At 47.0% G+C, this 17,812-nt stretch overlaps 2 protein-coding genes across 4 annotated transcripts in view; both read right to left on the reverse strand.

Moving 5' to 3' along the window:
- The window catches only part of LOC137320706 (polymeric immunoglobulin receptor-like), a 788,493-nt gene that overhangs the window by 48,553 nt on the left and 722,128 nt on the right, over positions 1–17,812 (reverse strand). The window lies entirely within an intron of this gene.
- The window catches only part of znf131 (zinc finger protein 131), a 48,351-nt gene continuing 41,668 nt past the window's right edge, over positions 11,130–17,812 (reverse strand). For both annotated transcript variants that reach the window (XM_067982390.1, XM_067982391.1), the window contains 3 exons: positions 15,491–16,239; positions 13,457–13,587; positions 11,130–12,218 (listed from right to left, as the gene is read on the reverse strand). In XM_067982390.1, the coding sequence (XP_067838491.1) occupies positions 11,961–12,218; positions 13,457–13,587; positions 15,491–16,239 (1,138 nt within the window). In that variant the 3' untranslated portion in view covers positions 11,130–11,960. The remainder of the gene's footprint in view (positions 12,219–13,456; positions 13,588–15,490; positions 16,240–17,812) is intronic.

The following is a 17,812-nucleotide window of genomic DNA, read 5'->3' on the forward strand; positions in this document are numbered from 1 at the left end:
TAACCCGTGCTGTACCTGCCCTGGGAGTGTTTGATGGGACAGTGTAGAGGGAGCTTTACTCTGTATCTAACCCGTGCTGTACCTGCCCTGGGAGTGTTTGATGGGACAGTGTAGGGGGAGCTTTACTCTGTATCTAACCCGTGCTGTACCCGCCCTGAGAGTGTTTGATGGGACAGTGCCGCTTCTGGCTATATACAGGGTGGGTATTGATCCTCTGACTATATACAGGGTGGGTATTGATCCTCTGACTATATACAGGGTGGGTATTGATCCTCTGACTATATACAGGGTGGGTATTGATCCTCTGACTATATACAGGGTGGGTATTGATCCTCTGACTATATACAGGGTGGGTATTGATCCTCTGACTATATACAGGGTGGGTATTGATCCTCTGACTATATACAGGGTGGGTATTGATCCTCTGACTATATACAGGGTGGGTATTGATCCTCTGACTATATAGCTTTACTCTGTATCTAACCCTTGCTGTACCTGCCCTGGGAGTGTTTGATGGGACAGTGTAGTGGGAGCTTTACTCTGTATCTAACCCATGCTGTACCTGCCCTGAGAGTGTTTGATGGGACAGTGCCGCTTCTGGCGACCCCGGGAGAAAAGTACTTTGTATACGTGGCTCATGCCTCCTTGGCCAGGACTTCAAATTTGCGCTGTATAAATATGTAAAACCATCTATTTTTTTTTTAATTGTTCACTGCATCTCAAGATTTATTTTGAAGAAAAAAAGGGGAAACAAATTGATTGACAATCCAAACAGGGAACGGGACGTTACGCAATCCAAAGTCGTCATTAATAGCCAATCTGTACCAGAAAGACCTGGGGAGGACTGACAATTTGTGAATCCACCACCCCCACTCACCACAGAAGACCAGAAGCCTGAGGCTGCACTAACTCATAATCCACTGGTTTTAAATCGGGAGGAGGGGAGAATGTTAGATGTTCAACCACCAACATAATGCACTCTTTAAAAAACTCACAAACCACAATGATGTGACGATAATAATGTTTATACACAGATGAAGCCTGTCAGGAAATGGAAGGCTCCTCTGTCGATTCAGATCAAATGGCCCAATACGTTTAAAACTTCAAACTGTTAACTCATCCCAAAATTAGCATTTTTATAAAGCTGTTAAAAAGTAATTCACATCACAACAACTGAAGGAGTTACGGCCCTCAATGGGACACTAAAATAACCCACCACCACCGCCCACCCCCACCCCCTGACTTTCTTTTAAATTATATCTATTAATTCGTCTTTAGTGAACGAGGAATGTCGGTATACAAGGGTACGGGGAGCGCTGCCGACCTGTTGGCGATAAGACTGCCGGTAATCACTTACCAATTCTGCAGATGCCGAGTTAAAGAGTTGCCGACCCTCCCGGGAGTCTCCCTGAACTGACGTTTTATCTCCCGGGCGCTGCTGATGGCGATCCAGGAGAAAGGTATGCACGGCTCCTGCCTCCGTGGCCTGTGCACTCGATTCCCGCCCCGCAGTCGATCCTCAGATTCAGCCGCTCCCTGCCGGAATTCCCTCGTGGGCTGGTCCCGCCTAGCTGCCGCAAATGTGGCTTGCCGAAAGTTCAAAGTTTCGGTGATGGAGCGCTCACGGTCACGGGACTCTGCGGAAGGAAATACAGCGATATTTACCGGGATATAACCTGCACGTGTGCCAGGGAGATAGGGAAAACCAGTCATCCACTTTATATAGTCAGAGGATCAATACCCACCCTGTATATAGTAAGAGGATCAATACCCACCTGTATATAATTGTAAACAATTTTACAACACCAAGTTATAGTCCAGCAATTTTATTTTAAATTCACAAGCTTTCGGAGATTTTCTCCTTCCTCAGGCAAATGTTTCAAGATCTCCTTGAAGCCTACGCATTTATACATATTGAACAATAATACATGGTGTTTACAGACTGCCCCTGCAACTGCCCGTTGCCAAGGCAATCACCGTGTTCAGACAGAGAGGTGTTACCTGCAGAACCTCCGAATACACATTCAACAAAAAAACAAACAGGGAAAAAAAACAGAGAAAAAAAAACACAGAGAGAGGCAGAAACATCCGGAAGGCAGAGAGAGCCAGCAAATGACCCATTATATTAAAAACAGATAACATTTGTTCGCTGGTGGGGTAACGTGTAGCGTGACATGAACCCAAGATCCCGGTTGAGGCCGTCCTCATGGGTGCGGAACTTGGCTATCAATTTCTGCTCGACGATTTTGCGTTGTCGTGTGTCTCGAAGGCCGCCTTGGAGTACGCTTACCCGAAGGTCGGTGGATGAATGTCCATGACTGCTGAAGTGTTCCCCGACTGGGAGGGAACCCTCCTGTTTGGCGATTGTTGCGCGGTGTCCGTTCATCCGTTGTCGCAGCGTCTGCATGGTCTCGCCAATGTACCATGCTCTGGGGCATCCTTTCCTGCAACGTATGAGGTAGACAACGTTGGCTGAGTCACAGGAGTATGAACCATGCACCTGGTGGGTGGTGTCATCTCGTGTGATGGTGGTATCTGTGTCGATGATCTGGCATGTCTTGCAGAGGTTACCGTGGCAGGGTTGTGTGGCGTCGTGGACGCTGTTCTCTTGAAAGCTAGGTAGTTTGCTGCGAACGATGGTCTGTTTGAGGTTGGGTGGCTGTTTAAAGGCGAGTAGTGGAGGTGTGGGGATGGCCATAGCGAGGTGTTTGTCCTCATTGATGACATGTTGAAGGCTGCGGAGAACATGGCGTAGTTTCTCCGCTCCGGGGAAGTACTGGACGACAAAGGGTACTCTGTTGGTTGCGTCCCGTGTTAGTCTCCTGAGGAGGTCTATGCGATTTTTTGCTGTGGCCCGTCGGAACTGTCGATCGATGAGTCGAGCGTCATATCCCGTTCTTACTCGGGCGTCTTTCAGCGTCTGTAGGTGTCCATCGCGTTCCTCCTCGTCTGAGCAGACCCTGTGTATTCGCAGGGCCTGTCCATAGGGGATGGCCTCTTTGACGTGGTTAGGGTGGAAGCTGGAAAAGTGGAGCATCGTGAGGTTGTCCGTGGGCTTGCGGTAGAGTGAGGTGCTGAGGTGCCCGTCTTTGATGGAGATTCGTGTGTCCAAGAAAGAAACTGATTCTGAGGAGTAGTCCATGGTGAGCTTGATGGTGGGATGGAACTTGTTGATGTTATCGTGTAGTCTCTTTAGTGATTCCTTGCCGTGGGTCCATAGAAAGAAAATGTCGTCGATGTATCTGGTGTATAGTGTTGGTTGGAGGTCTTGTGCAGTGAAGAAGTCCTGCTCGAACTTGTGCATGAAAATGTTGGCGTATTGGGGTGCGAATTTGGTCCACCTGTATATAGTCAGAGCTGTTGCCTGGGCTCTTATATACAACTCCCACAATAGTCTTAGATCCTTTCCTATTTCTCAATTCAACCCATAAGGTCTCTGTTGGCTGCTTACCTCTCGTTATATCCTCCTTTATCATTGAAGTGATTTAATCTCTAATCACTAAGGCTATTCCTCCCCCTCTTCCATTTTCCCTATCTCTCCTGTGGACCTTATAACCCGGTATATTTAGTTCCCAATCCTGACCATCCTGCAGCCATGTCTCAGTAATAGCTATCATGTCATACCCTCCAATTTGAATTTGAACCTGTAGTTCATCTAATTTATTCCTTATACTCCGTGCATTTGTATATGGAACTCTTAGTTGGGCCACACACCCTAGCCTGACCTTCAGCTTTGATGCTGGGTTAACTGATTTACGCCTTCTAGTTTTCACTTTATCTGTAGTGCCTAAAGTACACTTTCTTTCTGCTGCTCTACGCTTGTCCCTTTCACTTGTTCTTGAACAACTGTTTGTACTCTTTGTATTGTAAATTTCCCCTGGGTCTTCCCCTCTCTTGCTGCTCTCAACTTTACTCCCTTCTGACTCCCCGCTAGTTTAAACCTTCCCCAACAGCACTAGCAAACACCCCCGCGAGGACATTGGTCCCGGTCCTGCTCGGGTGTAACCCGTCCCGCTTGTACAGGTCCCACCTTCCCCAGAACCGGTCCCAATGTTCCAGGAATCTAAATCCCTCCCTCCTACACCATCCCTGCAGCCACGCATTCATCCTGTCTATTCTCCTGTTCCTATACTCACTCGCACGTGGCACTGGTAGTAATCCTGAGATCACTACCTTTGAAGTCCTGCTTTTTAATTTATCTCCTAACTCCTTAAATTCACCTTGCAGGACCTCATCCCTTTTTTTAAACCTATATCGTTGGTACCGATACGGACCACGACTACTGGCTGTTCACCCTCCACCTCCAGAATGTCCTGCAGCCGCTCCGTGACATCCTTGACCCTAGCACCAGGGAGGCAACATATCATCCTGGAGTCACGTTTGAGGCCGCAGAAACGCCTATCTGTTCCCCTTACAATTGAATCCCCTATCACTATAGCCCTGTCACTCTTCTTCCTCCCCTCCTGTGCAGCAGAGCCACCCGTGGTGCTACGAGCTTGCCTTTTGCTGCTTTCCCCTGATAAGCCATCTCCCCCAACAGTATCCAAAGCGGTATATCTGTTTGAGAGGGAGATGGCCCCAGGGGACTCCTGCTCTACCTGCCTAGTCCTTTTACTCTGTCTGGCAGTCACACATTTCCTTTCTGCCTGTGTAATCTTTACCTGCTGTGTGACCACCTCACTGAATGTGCTATCCACGATAGTCTCAGCATCGCGGATGCTCCACAGTGAATCCACCCGCTCCAGCTCCGAAATACGGTTAGCCGGTAGCTGCAGCTGGACACACTCCCTGCACACACGGTCGCCATGGACACTGGTAGTGTCTTAGATTTACACTGCGTTCACCTCTCAGACTCTCCTCCCGCTCTCGGTCTCTCCTTTTATACTGTGCTCACCTCTCGGACTCTCCTGCCTCACCTGTGACGTCACGCAGTAGTTTTCTCTTGTTGCAGGTCTGCTGCTGCTTTTAGTCCCCACTCTCAGTCTTCTGCTGCTCAGGTCCGCCACCGCTCTGGGGAAAAAGTTAGGAAAAGCAAGGCAAAGCAGCACCTCCTTCCCCCACTTCACCGAACTCCCACACTCACCAAACTCTCAGCTGTCCACTCGGTGCTCCGTTTTTATGTTCCTAGCTAGCTTTCTCTCATACTCTAATTTCTCCCTCCTTATTATTCTTTTAGTCATTCTTTGCTGTTTTTTATATTCTGTCCAATCTTCTGACCTGCCACTAATCTTCACAAAATTGTATACTTTTTCTTTCAATTTGATACTATCTTTAACTTCCTTAGTTAGCCACAGATGGTACGTCCTTCCCCGAGAGTCTTTCTTTCTCACTGGAATGTATCTTTGCTGAGTGTTATGAAATATCTCATTAAATGTCTGCCACTGCATCTCTACTGACATATCCCTTAACTTAATTTCCAGTTCACTTTAGCCAGCCCTGTCTTCATGCCCTCATAATTGCCCTTATTGAAGTTTAAAACACTAGTCTTAGACTTACTCTTCTCTCCCTCAAACTGAATGCGAAATTCAATCATATTGTGATCACTGCTACCTAGAGGCTTCTTTACAATGAGGTCATTAATTAATCCTGTCTCATTACACATTACCAGATCTAGAATAGCCTGCTCTCTGGTTGGCTCTAGAACGTGCTGCTCTAAGAAACTGTCCCGAAAGCACTCTATGAACTCATCTTCCAGGCTACCTTTGCCAATCAGATTCTTCCAATCTATTTGTAGATTAAAATCACCCATGATTATCGCTGTTCCTTTCTCACAAGCCCCCATTATTTCTTCCTGTATACCCTGTCCTACAGTGCAATTACTGTTAGGGGGCCTATAAACTATTCCCATAAGTGACTTTTTGCCTTTACTATTTCTTATCTCTACCCAAACTGATTCTACATCTTGGTCTTTAGAACTAAGGTCATTTCTCTCTATTATACTTATGTCATCCTTAATTAACAGAGCTACCCCTCCACCTTTTCCTAGCTTCCTGTCCTTCCAAAATGTCAAGTACCCTTGGATATTCAGGTACCAGCCTTTGTCATCTTGCAGCCATGTCTCTGTAATGGCTATCAGATCGTACATATTTATTTCTATTTGAGTTATCAATTCATCCATTTTGTTCAGAATGCTATGCACATTCGGATACAAAGCCTTTAGTGCTGTCTTTTTACTATTTTTACAACCTCTAGTCTTATGTCCTGGTGCACTCTTAAGTTTGCACGCTCTGTCCCTTCCTGCCACTCTCTGATTATCATTTCCCTTATTGCTACCTTTCTCTCTTGCCTTGTCTTCTTTCTTTAATTTATCACATCTTCCTTTACTTGATCCCTCGTCCCCATTATTTAGTTTAAAGACTTCTCTACCACCCTAGTTATATGATTCGCCAGAACACCTGTATATAGTCAGATTATCAATACTCACCTGTATATAGTCAGATTATCAAACCTACCTGTATATAGTCAGATTATCAAACCTACCTGCATATAGTCAGATTATCAATACCCACCTGTATATAGTCAGATTATCAAACCTACCTGTATATAGTCAGATTATCAAATCCACCTGTATATAGTCAGATTATCAAACCTACCTGCATATAGTCAGATTATCAATACCCACCTGTATTTAGTCAGATTATCAAACCTACCTGTATATAGTCAGATTATCAAACCCACCTGTATATAGTCAGATTATCAAACCTACCTGTATATAGTCAGATTATCAAACCCACCTGTATATAGTCAGATTATCAATACCCACCTGTGTATAGTCAGATTATCAAACCTACCTGTATATAGTCAGATTATCAAACCTACCTGTATATAGTCAGATTATCAAACCCACCTGTATATAGTCAGATTATCAATACCCACCTGTATATATTCAGATTATCAAACCTACCTGTATATAGTCAGATTATCAAACCCACCTGTATATAGTCAGATTATCAATACCCACCTGTGTATAGTCAAATTATCAAACCCCCTGTATATAGTCAGATTATCAATACTCACCTGTATATAGTCAGATTATCAAACCCCCTGTATATAGTCAGATTATCAATACCCACCTGTGTATAGTCAGATTATCAATACCCACCTGTGTATAGTCAGATTATCAATACTCACCTGTATATAGTCAGATTATCAAACCCACCTGTATATAGTCAGATTATCAAACTCACCTGTATATAGTCAGATTATCAAACCCACCTGTATATAGTCAGATTATCAATACCCACCTGTATATAGTCAGATTATCAAACCCACCTGTATATAGTCAGATTATCAAACCCACCTGTATATAGTCAGATTATCAATACCCACCTGTATATAGTCAGATTATCAAACCCACCTGTATATAGTCAGATTATCAAACCCACCTGTACATAGTCAGATTATCAATACCCACCTGTATATAGTCAGATTATCAATACCCACCTGTATATAGTCAGATTATCAAACCCACCTGTATATAGTCAGATTATCAAACCCACCTGTATATAGTCAGATTATCAAACCCACCTGTATATAGTCAGATTATCAAACCCACCTGTATATAGTCAGATTATCAATACCCACCTGTATATAGTCAGATTATCAATACCCACCTGTATATAGTCAGATTATCAAACCCACCTGTATATAGTCAGATTATCAATACCCACCTGTATATAGTCAGATTATCAAACCCACCTGTATATAGTCAGATTATCAATACCCACCTGTATATAGTCAGATTATCAAACCCACCTGTATATAGTCAGATTATCAAACCCACCTGTATATAGTCAGATTATCAAACCCACCTGTATATAGTCAGATTATCAAACCCACCTGTATATAGTCAGATTATCAATACTCACCTGTATATAGTCAGATTATCAAACCCACCTGTATATAGTCAGATTATCAAACCCACCTGTATATAGTCAGATTATCAATACTCACCTGTATATAGTTAGATTATCAAACCCACCTGTATATAGTCAGATTATCAAACCCACCTGTATATAGTCAGATTATCAAACCCACCTGTGTATAGTCAGATTATCAAACCCACCTGTATATAGTCAGATTATCAAACCCACCTGTGTATAGTCAGATTATCAAACCCACCTGTATATAGTCAGATTATCAAACCCACCTGTATATAGTCAGATTATCAAACCCACCTGTATATAGTCAGATTATCAATACTCACCTGTATATAGTCAGATTATCAAACCCACCTGTATATAGTCAGATTATCAATACTCATCTGTATATAGTTAGATTATCAAACCCACCTGTATATAGTCAGATTATCAAACCCACCTGTATATAGTCAGATTATCAATACTCACCTGTATATAGTTAGATTATCAAACCCACCTGTATATAGTCAGATTATCAAACCCACCTGTATATAGTCAGATTATCAATACTCACCTGTATATAGTTAGATTATCAAACCCACCTGTATATAGTCAGATTATCAAACCCACCTGTATACAGTCAGATTATCGATACCCACCTGTATATAGTCAGATTATCAAACCCACCTGCATATAGTCAGATCAAACCCACCTGTATATAGTCAGATTATCAAACCCACCTGTATATAGTCAGATTATCAAACCTACCTGCATATAGTCAGATTATCAATACCCACCTGTATATAGTCAGATTATCAATACCCACCTGTATACAGTCAGATTATCAAACCCACCTGCATATAGTCAGATTATCAAACCCACCTGTATATAGTCAGATTATCAAACCCACCTGTATATAGTCAGATTATCAATACCCACCTGTATACAGTCAGATTATCAAACCCACCTGTATATAGTCAGATTATCAATACTCACCTGTATATAGTCAGATTATCAAACCCACCTGTATATAGTCAGATTATCAAACCCACCTGTATATAGTCAGATTATCAATACTCACCTGTATATAGTCAGATTATCAATACCCACCTGTATACAGTCAGATTATCAATACCCACCTGTATACAGTCAGATTATCAAACCCACCTGTATATAGTCAGATTATCAAACCCACCTGTATATAGTCAGATTATCAATACCCACCTGTATACAGTCAGATTATCAAACCCACCTGCATATAGTCAGATTATCAATACTCACCTGTATATAGTCAGATTATCAAACCCACCTGTATATAGTCAGATTATCAAACCCACCTGTATATAGTCAGATTATCAAACCCACCTGTATATAGTCAGATTATCAATACCCACCTGTATATAGTCAGATTATCAAACTCACCTGTATATAGTCAGATTATCAATACCCACCTGTGTATAGTCAGATTATCAAACCCACCTGTATATAGTCAGATTATCAATACTCACCTGTATATAGTCAGATTATCAAACCCACCTGTATATAGTCAGATTATCAATACCCACCTGTATATAGTCAGATTATCAATACCCACCTGTATATAGTCAGATTATCACTACCCACCTGTATATCGCCAGATTATCAAACCCACCTGTATATAGTCAGATTTTCAATACTCACCTGTCCTCCGTCTTTTTCAATTTCACTCCAATGATCTGTCACTTGGAGAGCTATATTGAGTTTTTGTTAAACATTGAAAGCATCTTCAATCGGTGTAATGATGCCAACTAAAGTCTCCTGTTGCACGCTGATCAGAACAAAGAAAAATGTCTTGAAATAAAGCAAAAGACAGGGAGAAAAAAGGCACCTGCCGAAAGCGATTACCTCATCCCAATCTCGGCAATACTTACAATGATTCAGGAATAAGGGAATGTTTCAAAAGAGAATCCTGAGACACCAGCCAAGAGGAAATTCCCCGAGCCTACAACCATTGCCTTCTGAATATTCCAATGGAGAACCTCTCTCACCCCATTCTCTGATCAGCTCAGAATGGTATGTGTGCATTCCAATTCCACTCTTCCCCATGGAGCCATTATGTTGGGCAAAGTGAACAAAGTTTCAAAATCCCAGTGGTGCATGTAAGGTTTTTAAAATGTCACATGATCGAGCGTCACATGATCAAACCTCCAGGAATGCGTTCATCCAGAAATGGCAACCCTAGCTGTACCTGCCCTGGGAGTGTTTGATGGGGCAGTGTAGAGGGAGATTTACTCTGTATCTAACCCATGCTGTACCTGCCCTGGGAGTGTTTGATGGGACAGTGTAGAGGGAGCTTTACTCTGTATCTAACCCATGCTGTACCTGCCCTGGGAGTGTTTGATGGGACAGTGTAGAGGGAGCTTTACTCTGTATCTAACCCTGTACCTGCCCTGGGAGTGTTTGATGGGACAGTGTAGAGGGAGCTTTACTCTGTATCTAACCCGTGCTGTACCTGCCCTGGGAGTGTTTGATGGGACAGTGTAGAGGGAGCTTTACTCTGTATCTAACCCTGTACCTGCCCTGGGAGTGTTTGATGGGACAGTGTAGAGGGAGCTTTACTCTGTATCTAACCCTGTACCTGCCCTGGGAGTGTTTGATGGGACAGTGTAGAGGGAGCTTCACTCTGTATCTAACCCGTGCTGTACCTGCCCTGGGAGTGTTTGATGGGACAGTGTAGAGGGAGCTTCACTCTGTATCTAACCCGTGCTGTACCTGCCCTGGGAGTGTTTGATGGGACAGTGTAGAGGGAGCTTCACTCTGTATCTAACCCGTGCTGTACCTGCCCTGGGGGTACTGGGTGGAAAAAGAGGCAAATAATTGTTCCCCAGCACGGTCATTCTTCACCTTGATGAGCACAAATTTGCAACACAAAGTTTGACATCGCAGTAAAATTAGGTGGCAGGATAAGTCAAAAACAGACTGTATAGGGCACACACGAGCCAGCGTGTTAAACCACAGGCCAGGGTCATATTGATGCTATCCTCATTCAATGTCCACACTCAAAATCACTTTCCAGCAGGAGTCACTGGATAGAGATCAGGAGTGGGAACGCTGACTGATGTTGTCCTTTTCTAGCCCCAAGGGGAGCAGCGACCAATTGTAGTACCCCTACCCCACGGCTGGGACTTCCCTGTTCTGTTAGCCCCGGCTAATGCCATCGGGTGGCAATGAGGGAAGAAGAGAGGGGGGAGCGATGTAAAATTATGTTAATGAAAGACGACATACATGGTGTCTCCAGAATTAGCCGCTGTTTTTATTAACAGGCCTGTAAATGGATCTAATTGCTGTGCATTCAATCTGAACGTTTACACAAGTCAAGTGGAGCTGGGTGACTGGAATGACTGCAGTGCGTCTGAGGTCCTCTCCACATTGCATCCAACCTCTGCCCATAAAAGGTCCAGCAGGCCACCACTTCCTGGCAGACCAGCCAGGCTGCACCAGCTATGTATAAAACACAGACTATCGACGTCAACAGTGACAAAGACAGGTGACTGCGATCTTCAGGGCTCCAGTGTGACAGGGGATTTCCAGCGGTAGTGCCAAGTGTTATAATCTACCGTACGTTCATTGCTGCTCCTCTGCCAGTCACAAAAGTGGAGGGACAAAACTCTCCGCCCTTGAGTTTCTGCTTCTTGCGGTTCCCGAAAACCCCCGACCAGCGCATTCCACGGTTGGAGGGTGCGCCATCAGCAGCCCATGGAGGTCCTGATGCACTCAGGCAAGAAGGCTTCGACTCCACGCAGTCTTGGAACTGCAATCCCATTTAAACTGGGAGGCAAAAACAATGGATGTTGCTCGTAAAAAAAAAATTTAAAACATACAAAGTCCGACAAGGGGTAGAAAGGCCACCGCCGAGTGATCTCTGTGCTGGCGCCAGTCTGCCAACTGCTGTCACGGCTGCCGTCTGTGCCCTTGTCTTGCCCCGTTGGAGGACCCCACCCCTGCCCTCTCTGCAGGTCGGCAAGTTCTCCTCGCGCTCACTTGCGTTCGGCCAGGCCAGGCGTGGAAGAATTTCGATCAGGGCCTCAAACACCCCACTGTCCCCTCCTGGGCGGCAGTCTCCTACACCGTCACCTGCTCGATGATGGTCTCGCCCTCCACCGCCTCGGTGTCCATCATCTCCACAGGCACGACAATCTCCGTCACCTCGCCCACCTCCTGCTCAGAGACGCCGCCATGGACCTCCCGGACGTGCTGCCGCAGCTCGCCGGCCCGCATGAACCACATGTCGCAGACGGTGCAGTGATTGGGTTTCTCGCCCGTGTGCACGGCCAGGTGGTTCTTAAACTGGTCCCAGCTGGGGAAGACACTGGAGCAAACCTGCGATTGAAAGAAAACAACTGAGGGTCAGTGCAGTGTTAAGTGACCGGGGGTGGGGGAGTCAGTGTAGGGTTAAGTGATGGGGTGGGGTGGGGGTGGGGGGTCAGTGCAGGGTTAAGTGACCGGGGGTGGGGGGTCGGTGCAGGGTTAAGTGATGGGGTGGGAGGGGGGGGGGGGGGGGGGGCAGTGCAGGGTTAAGTGACCAGGGGTGGGGGGTCGGTGCAGGGTTAAGTGATGGGGTGGGAGGGGTCAGTGCAGGGTTAAGTGGTGGGGTGGTGGGGGGGGGGAAATCAGTGCAGGGTTAAGTGACCGGGAGGGATCAGCGCAGGGTTAAGTGACCGGGGGGGATCAGCGCAGGGTTAAGTGACCGGGGGTGGGGGGTCAGTGCAGGGTTAAGTGACCGGGGGAATCTGTGCAGGGTTAAGTGACCGGGGGGTGGGGGTCAGTGCAGGGTTAAGTGACCGGGGGGAGGGGGAATCAGCGCAGGGTTAAGTGACCGGGGGGAATCAGCGCAGGGTTAAGTGACCGGGGGAATCTGTGCAGGGTTAAGTGACCGGGGGGGATCAGCGCAGGGTTAAGTGACCGGGGGAGGGGGAATCAGCGCAGGGTTAAGTGACCGGGGGGAGGGGGAATCAGCGCAGGGTTAAGTGACCGGGGGGGGATCAGCGCAGGGTTAAGTGACCGGGGGGGGGTCAGTGCAGGGTTAAGTGACCGGGGGGAATCAGTGCAGGGTTAAGTGTTTGGTGCTGATATTAAAGGGCCAACTTTACCACACATGCTACCAGTAGAGCGGACTTCAGTACGTGGAAGTCGTGTGCACACAGACTACGACTTCCGTTCCGATAAATTAATGGGTGGGAATGTGTGGGCAGTGCCCATGTGATTTCTCAATACCCAGGGCTGGCTTTGCCCTGATAATTGTAAACAATTTTACAACACCAAGTTATAGTCCAACGATTTTATTTTTAATCCCACAAGCTTTCGGGGGCTTTCCCCTTCCTCAGGCGGTGTGGAAAGTTTCCACACCGCCTGAGGAAGGGGAAAGCCCCCGAAAGCTTGTGGGATTAAAAATAAAATCGTTGGACTATAACTTGGTGTTGTAAAATTGTTTACAATTGTTAACCCCAGTCCATCACCGGCATCTCCACATCTTTGCCCTGATAGCAAGCATTCGTAAAATGCACTGCCCCAACACCCTTCAGGGAAGCGAGTGGCACGTGCTGCTCAGCGCGCTGTACCTGGCACTCGTACATCTTCTTCCGGCCTTTCTTTGCGCCCATACCCGTACGGCACGCCACCAGGTGGCATTTCAGCGTGCTATTCCTGGCAAATCGCTCGTGGCAGTTCGGACACTCGAAGGGTTTCTCACCTGGAGAAGTAAAAGAGTAGATTGCTCCATTTAATGTCCTGATACCCTCATTGCTGTGGTCAAGTCAAACATTCCAGGTATCATTCCTTCCCTCCCAAAGTTAATTTTCATACAAATTTAAAACTGGCAGAAACAGAAATGATGCCAGCGAGTAACTCTACTCGACTCTAAATAAGTATCAACCAGAAGCTAGTCACCCGTCCCAATATCTCCTTCTTTGGCATGATATCAATTTTTCTCTGATTTCACTCCTGCGAAGCCTTGGGATGTTTTCCCACATTGAAGGCACTATATAAATCAGAGTTGTTGATGTTTTCAAGCTGAGGTCCTTAACAAGATCTGAGAGAGGATTCCTGGAAGTTACCAATATCAAATTCTGGCCATCTGATTTCCCAGTTTTCTTATATATTTGACCATGTTAATTCTGTTTGCAGGGGGTCCTTGGGGGTGGGTCAATTTTTGCAGGGGCTCCTGGGGGTGGGTCAATTTTTGAAGGGGGTCCCTGGGGGTGGGTCAATTTTTGCAGGGGTTCCTGGGGGCGGGTCAATTTATGCAGGGAGTTCCTGGGCGGGGGTCAGTTTTTGCAGGAGATCCCTGGGGGTGGAAGGAGTAAAGTTAGAAAAAGTTTGACCTAATAAGATACCCAACTCCAAATGTTTCAAGGTTAAGCGGGGACTTTATGCAGTTATTGAAGACAGGCAACTGTATCGAAAGGGTCTATGGAAAACACTGCTTCAAACTAAACCTTGACAGTAGGACAATGGGGCACAGGTCTAAATAATAAAAGGCAAAATTAGGGTTGATATCAGGAAATTCTTTACACAAACAGTGATAAACAGAACGGAACAGACTCCTAGAGTAGTGAAGGCAGAATCCTTGGAACGGTTTAAGGAACAGTTGATGTGTGTGATGGGTGCACTGAAGGTCCTTTCTGAACCGATGAGTTAAGATGGGCTGAATGGCTCTCTTTCATCTTCACCTATCTTCTTTGCCTATCTTTACTTAAATTTGAGCATCCCAAATGTTATCGCATCTAAGACCAAAGGGCGATGGAGGATTACGGAAGGAGGCCATTCGGCCCATCGTCTCTGTGCCAGCTCTTCGCTACAGCAATCCAAAACCAATCCCACTGCCCTATTCTCTCCCTGTGGCCCTGTATCATGAGTTAACTCAGCACAGACAGGGGATTGATCCTGGGCGCTTCAGCTCAGAGCCACATTGACGGAACGCCACCGTACTTTGTTCCAGTGCCCTACAGGGGTAAGATCCCAGTGATTACAAATCACTGGTTAAGCCTCAGCTGGAGTATTGTGTCCAATTCTGGGCACCACACTTTAGGAAGGATGTCAAGGCCTTAGAGAGGGTGCAGAGGAGGTTTACTAGAATGGTGCCAGGGATGAGGGACTTCAGTTATGTGGAGAGACTGGAGAAGCTGGGGTTGTTCTCCTTAGAACAGAGAAAGTTATGAGGAGATTTGATAGAGGTGTTCAAAATAATGTGGGGGTTTGACTGAGTAAATAAGGAGAAACTGTTTCCAGTGGCAGGAAGGTCGGTAACCAGAGGACACAGATTTAAGGTAATCGGCAAAAAATCCAGATGAGGAGAATTTTTATACGCCTTGGGTTGTAATGATCTGGAATGCACTGCCTGAAAGGGCGGTGGAAGCAGATTCAATCGTAACTTTCAAAAGGGAATTGGATAAATACTTTGAAAAGGAAAAATTTGCAGGGCTATGGGAAAAGAGCAGGGGAGTGGGACTAATTGGATAGCTCTTTCAAAGAGCCAGCATAGGCATGATGGGCCGAATGGCCTCCGTCTGTGCTGCACGATTCTACGATTCGATTCTACCAAACAGGGGCAAGACCCCAGTGGGTAAAGACACAGCGCCGGCGACACCTCTTACCCGTGTGCTTTCGAAGATGCTCTTTAAAATGTCCGAAGTGGTCAAACTGTTTCTCGCAGTACTGACACACGTGCACCTTGCGCACACAGCGCGGCTTCTTGTTCCCGCCGTCCTCGTCGCGGTGGGAGGAGAGGTGCTGCTTCCAGGCGCTCTCCCTCGTGTACTGCTTGCTGCACAGGTGGCACACGTAGTTCTCCCCCGAGTGGACCTTCAGGTGCTCCTTGAAGTGGTAGAAGAGCCGGAAGGAGCGGTTGCACTTCTCGCAGCAGAAGAGCTTGTCGCCCTGCGCCAGCACCTCCACGATGTGGATGCCGTCCTCCACCGCCAGGGAGGCCTCCGACTCTGCCAGGGGCCGGGCTGCAGCCTCCCGCTCCCCGTCCTTCTCCAGCTCCTTGTCCAGCTCGTCCTGCTGGTACTTGCTGGTGATGTCGGCGAGCAGAGCCAGCGCCGACTCCTCCGGCTGCTCCGAGCCGGCCACATCCCCAGACGGCCGCGTCGACTCGTCTGCTGTCGACAGGTTCTCCACTGCTTCCACCGCGGCGGCGCTGACGTCGTCTTCCATCTCCTCCGCGTCGATCTCTACGATCTCCGTGGCGAAGACGTTCTCCTGGTCGATCTCCACCGTCTCCGTCTCCTGGATGGACGGCAGGGTTTCCGTAATGACGTTCGACGTTTCCGCTATCGTCCGCTTCTTGGCCTTCCTCTTGCCGGACGTCTTGGCTTTGGCCGTGGGTGAAGCTGCATTGTTCCTGAAAAATGGAGCAGAGCAGTGAGCCAGAGCGGCCAGGGGGGGAGCGGCCAGAAGGGGAGGGGGGAGGCGGAGTGGGGTAGTGAGTGAGACAGGGGTCAGTAGGTGGGGGAGTAACAGGATGGGGAGGGGGGGGGGCAGCGGGGCAGTGAGTGAGACAGGGAACAGGGAGCAGTAGGAGGGGGAGCAACAGGAGGGGGGAGCAGCCAGAGGGGAAGGGGAGAGGGAGGGGGAGCGGGGTAGTGAGTGAGACAGGGAACAGGGAGCAGTAGGAGGGGGAAGGGCTGGCGGAGGAGGGGGAGCAGGGCAAGGAACAGTAATACAAGGACACAGGGCAGGGCAGGGCAGAGGAAGGAAAAACATCGCTAAACTTAAAATGCAAACAAATATTTTTAATTAAAATGGGACATGGCCTATTGAAAAGGAAGACTTGCATTCATGGAACGCCACATCACAGCTCTCAAATGTCTCAAAATGTTTCACCTCCAGTGAATTGTTTTGAAGTGCGGTGACTGTAGAATCCTTAAAACAACAATGAGATGAATGATCCATTCAAACAAGAGCCAGCTCCTGATGTCCTGGCCAACATTCTCCCTCAAACAACACCAGCAAGAACAGATCCTTCGTCCCACTGCTGTTCGTGGGGTCTTCCTATGCACAAAATGGTTGTCGCACGAGCTTGCATAACAAGTGAACGCACTCAAAGTAATTCAATGTCTGGGAAGTGCTGTGGGGTGTTTGAGAGGTGTGACCAGGTGCGGTACAAATGCTAGTCTTTGCTACACTTCACCCCTGGATTTCCCCATTGGTGCTACACCACTTATTTCAACCGGTAACCTTGTGCTGTTTTACTGCTCTCTGTCACACTCACTGCCCTGCTCTATGTTCTTGTTACTGTTCCCTGTCACACTCACTGCCCTGCTCTATGTTCTTGTTACTGTTCCCTGTCACACTCACTGTTCTGCTCTGTGTCCTCGTGTTACTGTTCCCTGTCACACTCACTGCCCTGCTCTATGTTCTTGTTACTGTTCCCTGTCACACTCACTGCCCTGCTCTATGTTCTTGTTACTGTTCCCTGTCACACTCACTGCCCTGCTCTGTGTCCTTGTGTTATTGTTCCCTGTCACACTCACTGCCCTGCTCTGTGTCCTTATGTTACTGTTCCCTGTCACACTCACTGTTCTGCTCTGTGTCCTTGTGTTACTGTTCCCTGTCACACTCACTGCCCTGCTCTGTGTCCTTGTGTTACTGTTCCCTGTCACACTCACTGTTCTGCTCTGTGTCCTTGTGTTACTGTTCCCTGTCACACTCACTGCCCTGCTCTGTGTCCTTGTGTTACTGTTCCCTGTCACACTCACTGTTCTGCTCTGTGTCCTTGTGTTACTGTTCCCTGTCACACTCACTGTTCTGCTCTGTGTCCTTGTGTTATTGTTCCCTGTCACACTCACTGTTCTGCTGTGTCCTTGTGTTACTGTTCCCTGTCACACTCACTGTTCTGCTCTGTGTCCTTGTGTTACTGTTCCCTGTCACACTCACTGCCCTGCTCTGTGTCCTTGTGTTATTGTTCCCTGTCA

This window comes from Heptranchias perlo, chromosome 4 (assembly GCF_035084215.1).
Source record: "Heptranchias perlo isolate sHepPer1 chromosome 4, sHepPer1.hap1, whole genome shotgun sequence".
NCBI classification, from domain to species: domain Eukaryota; kingdom Metazoa; phylum Chordata; class Chondrichthyes; order Hexanchiformes; family Hexanchidae; genus Heptranchias; species Heptranchias perlo.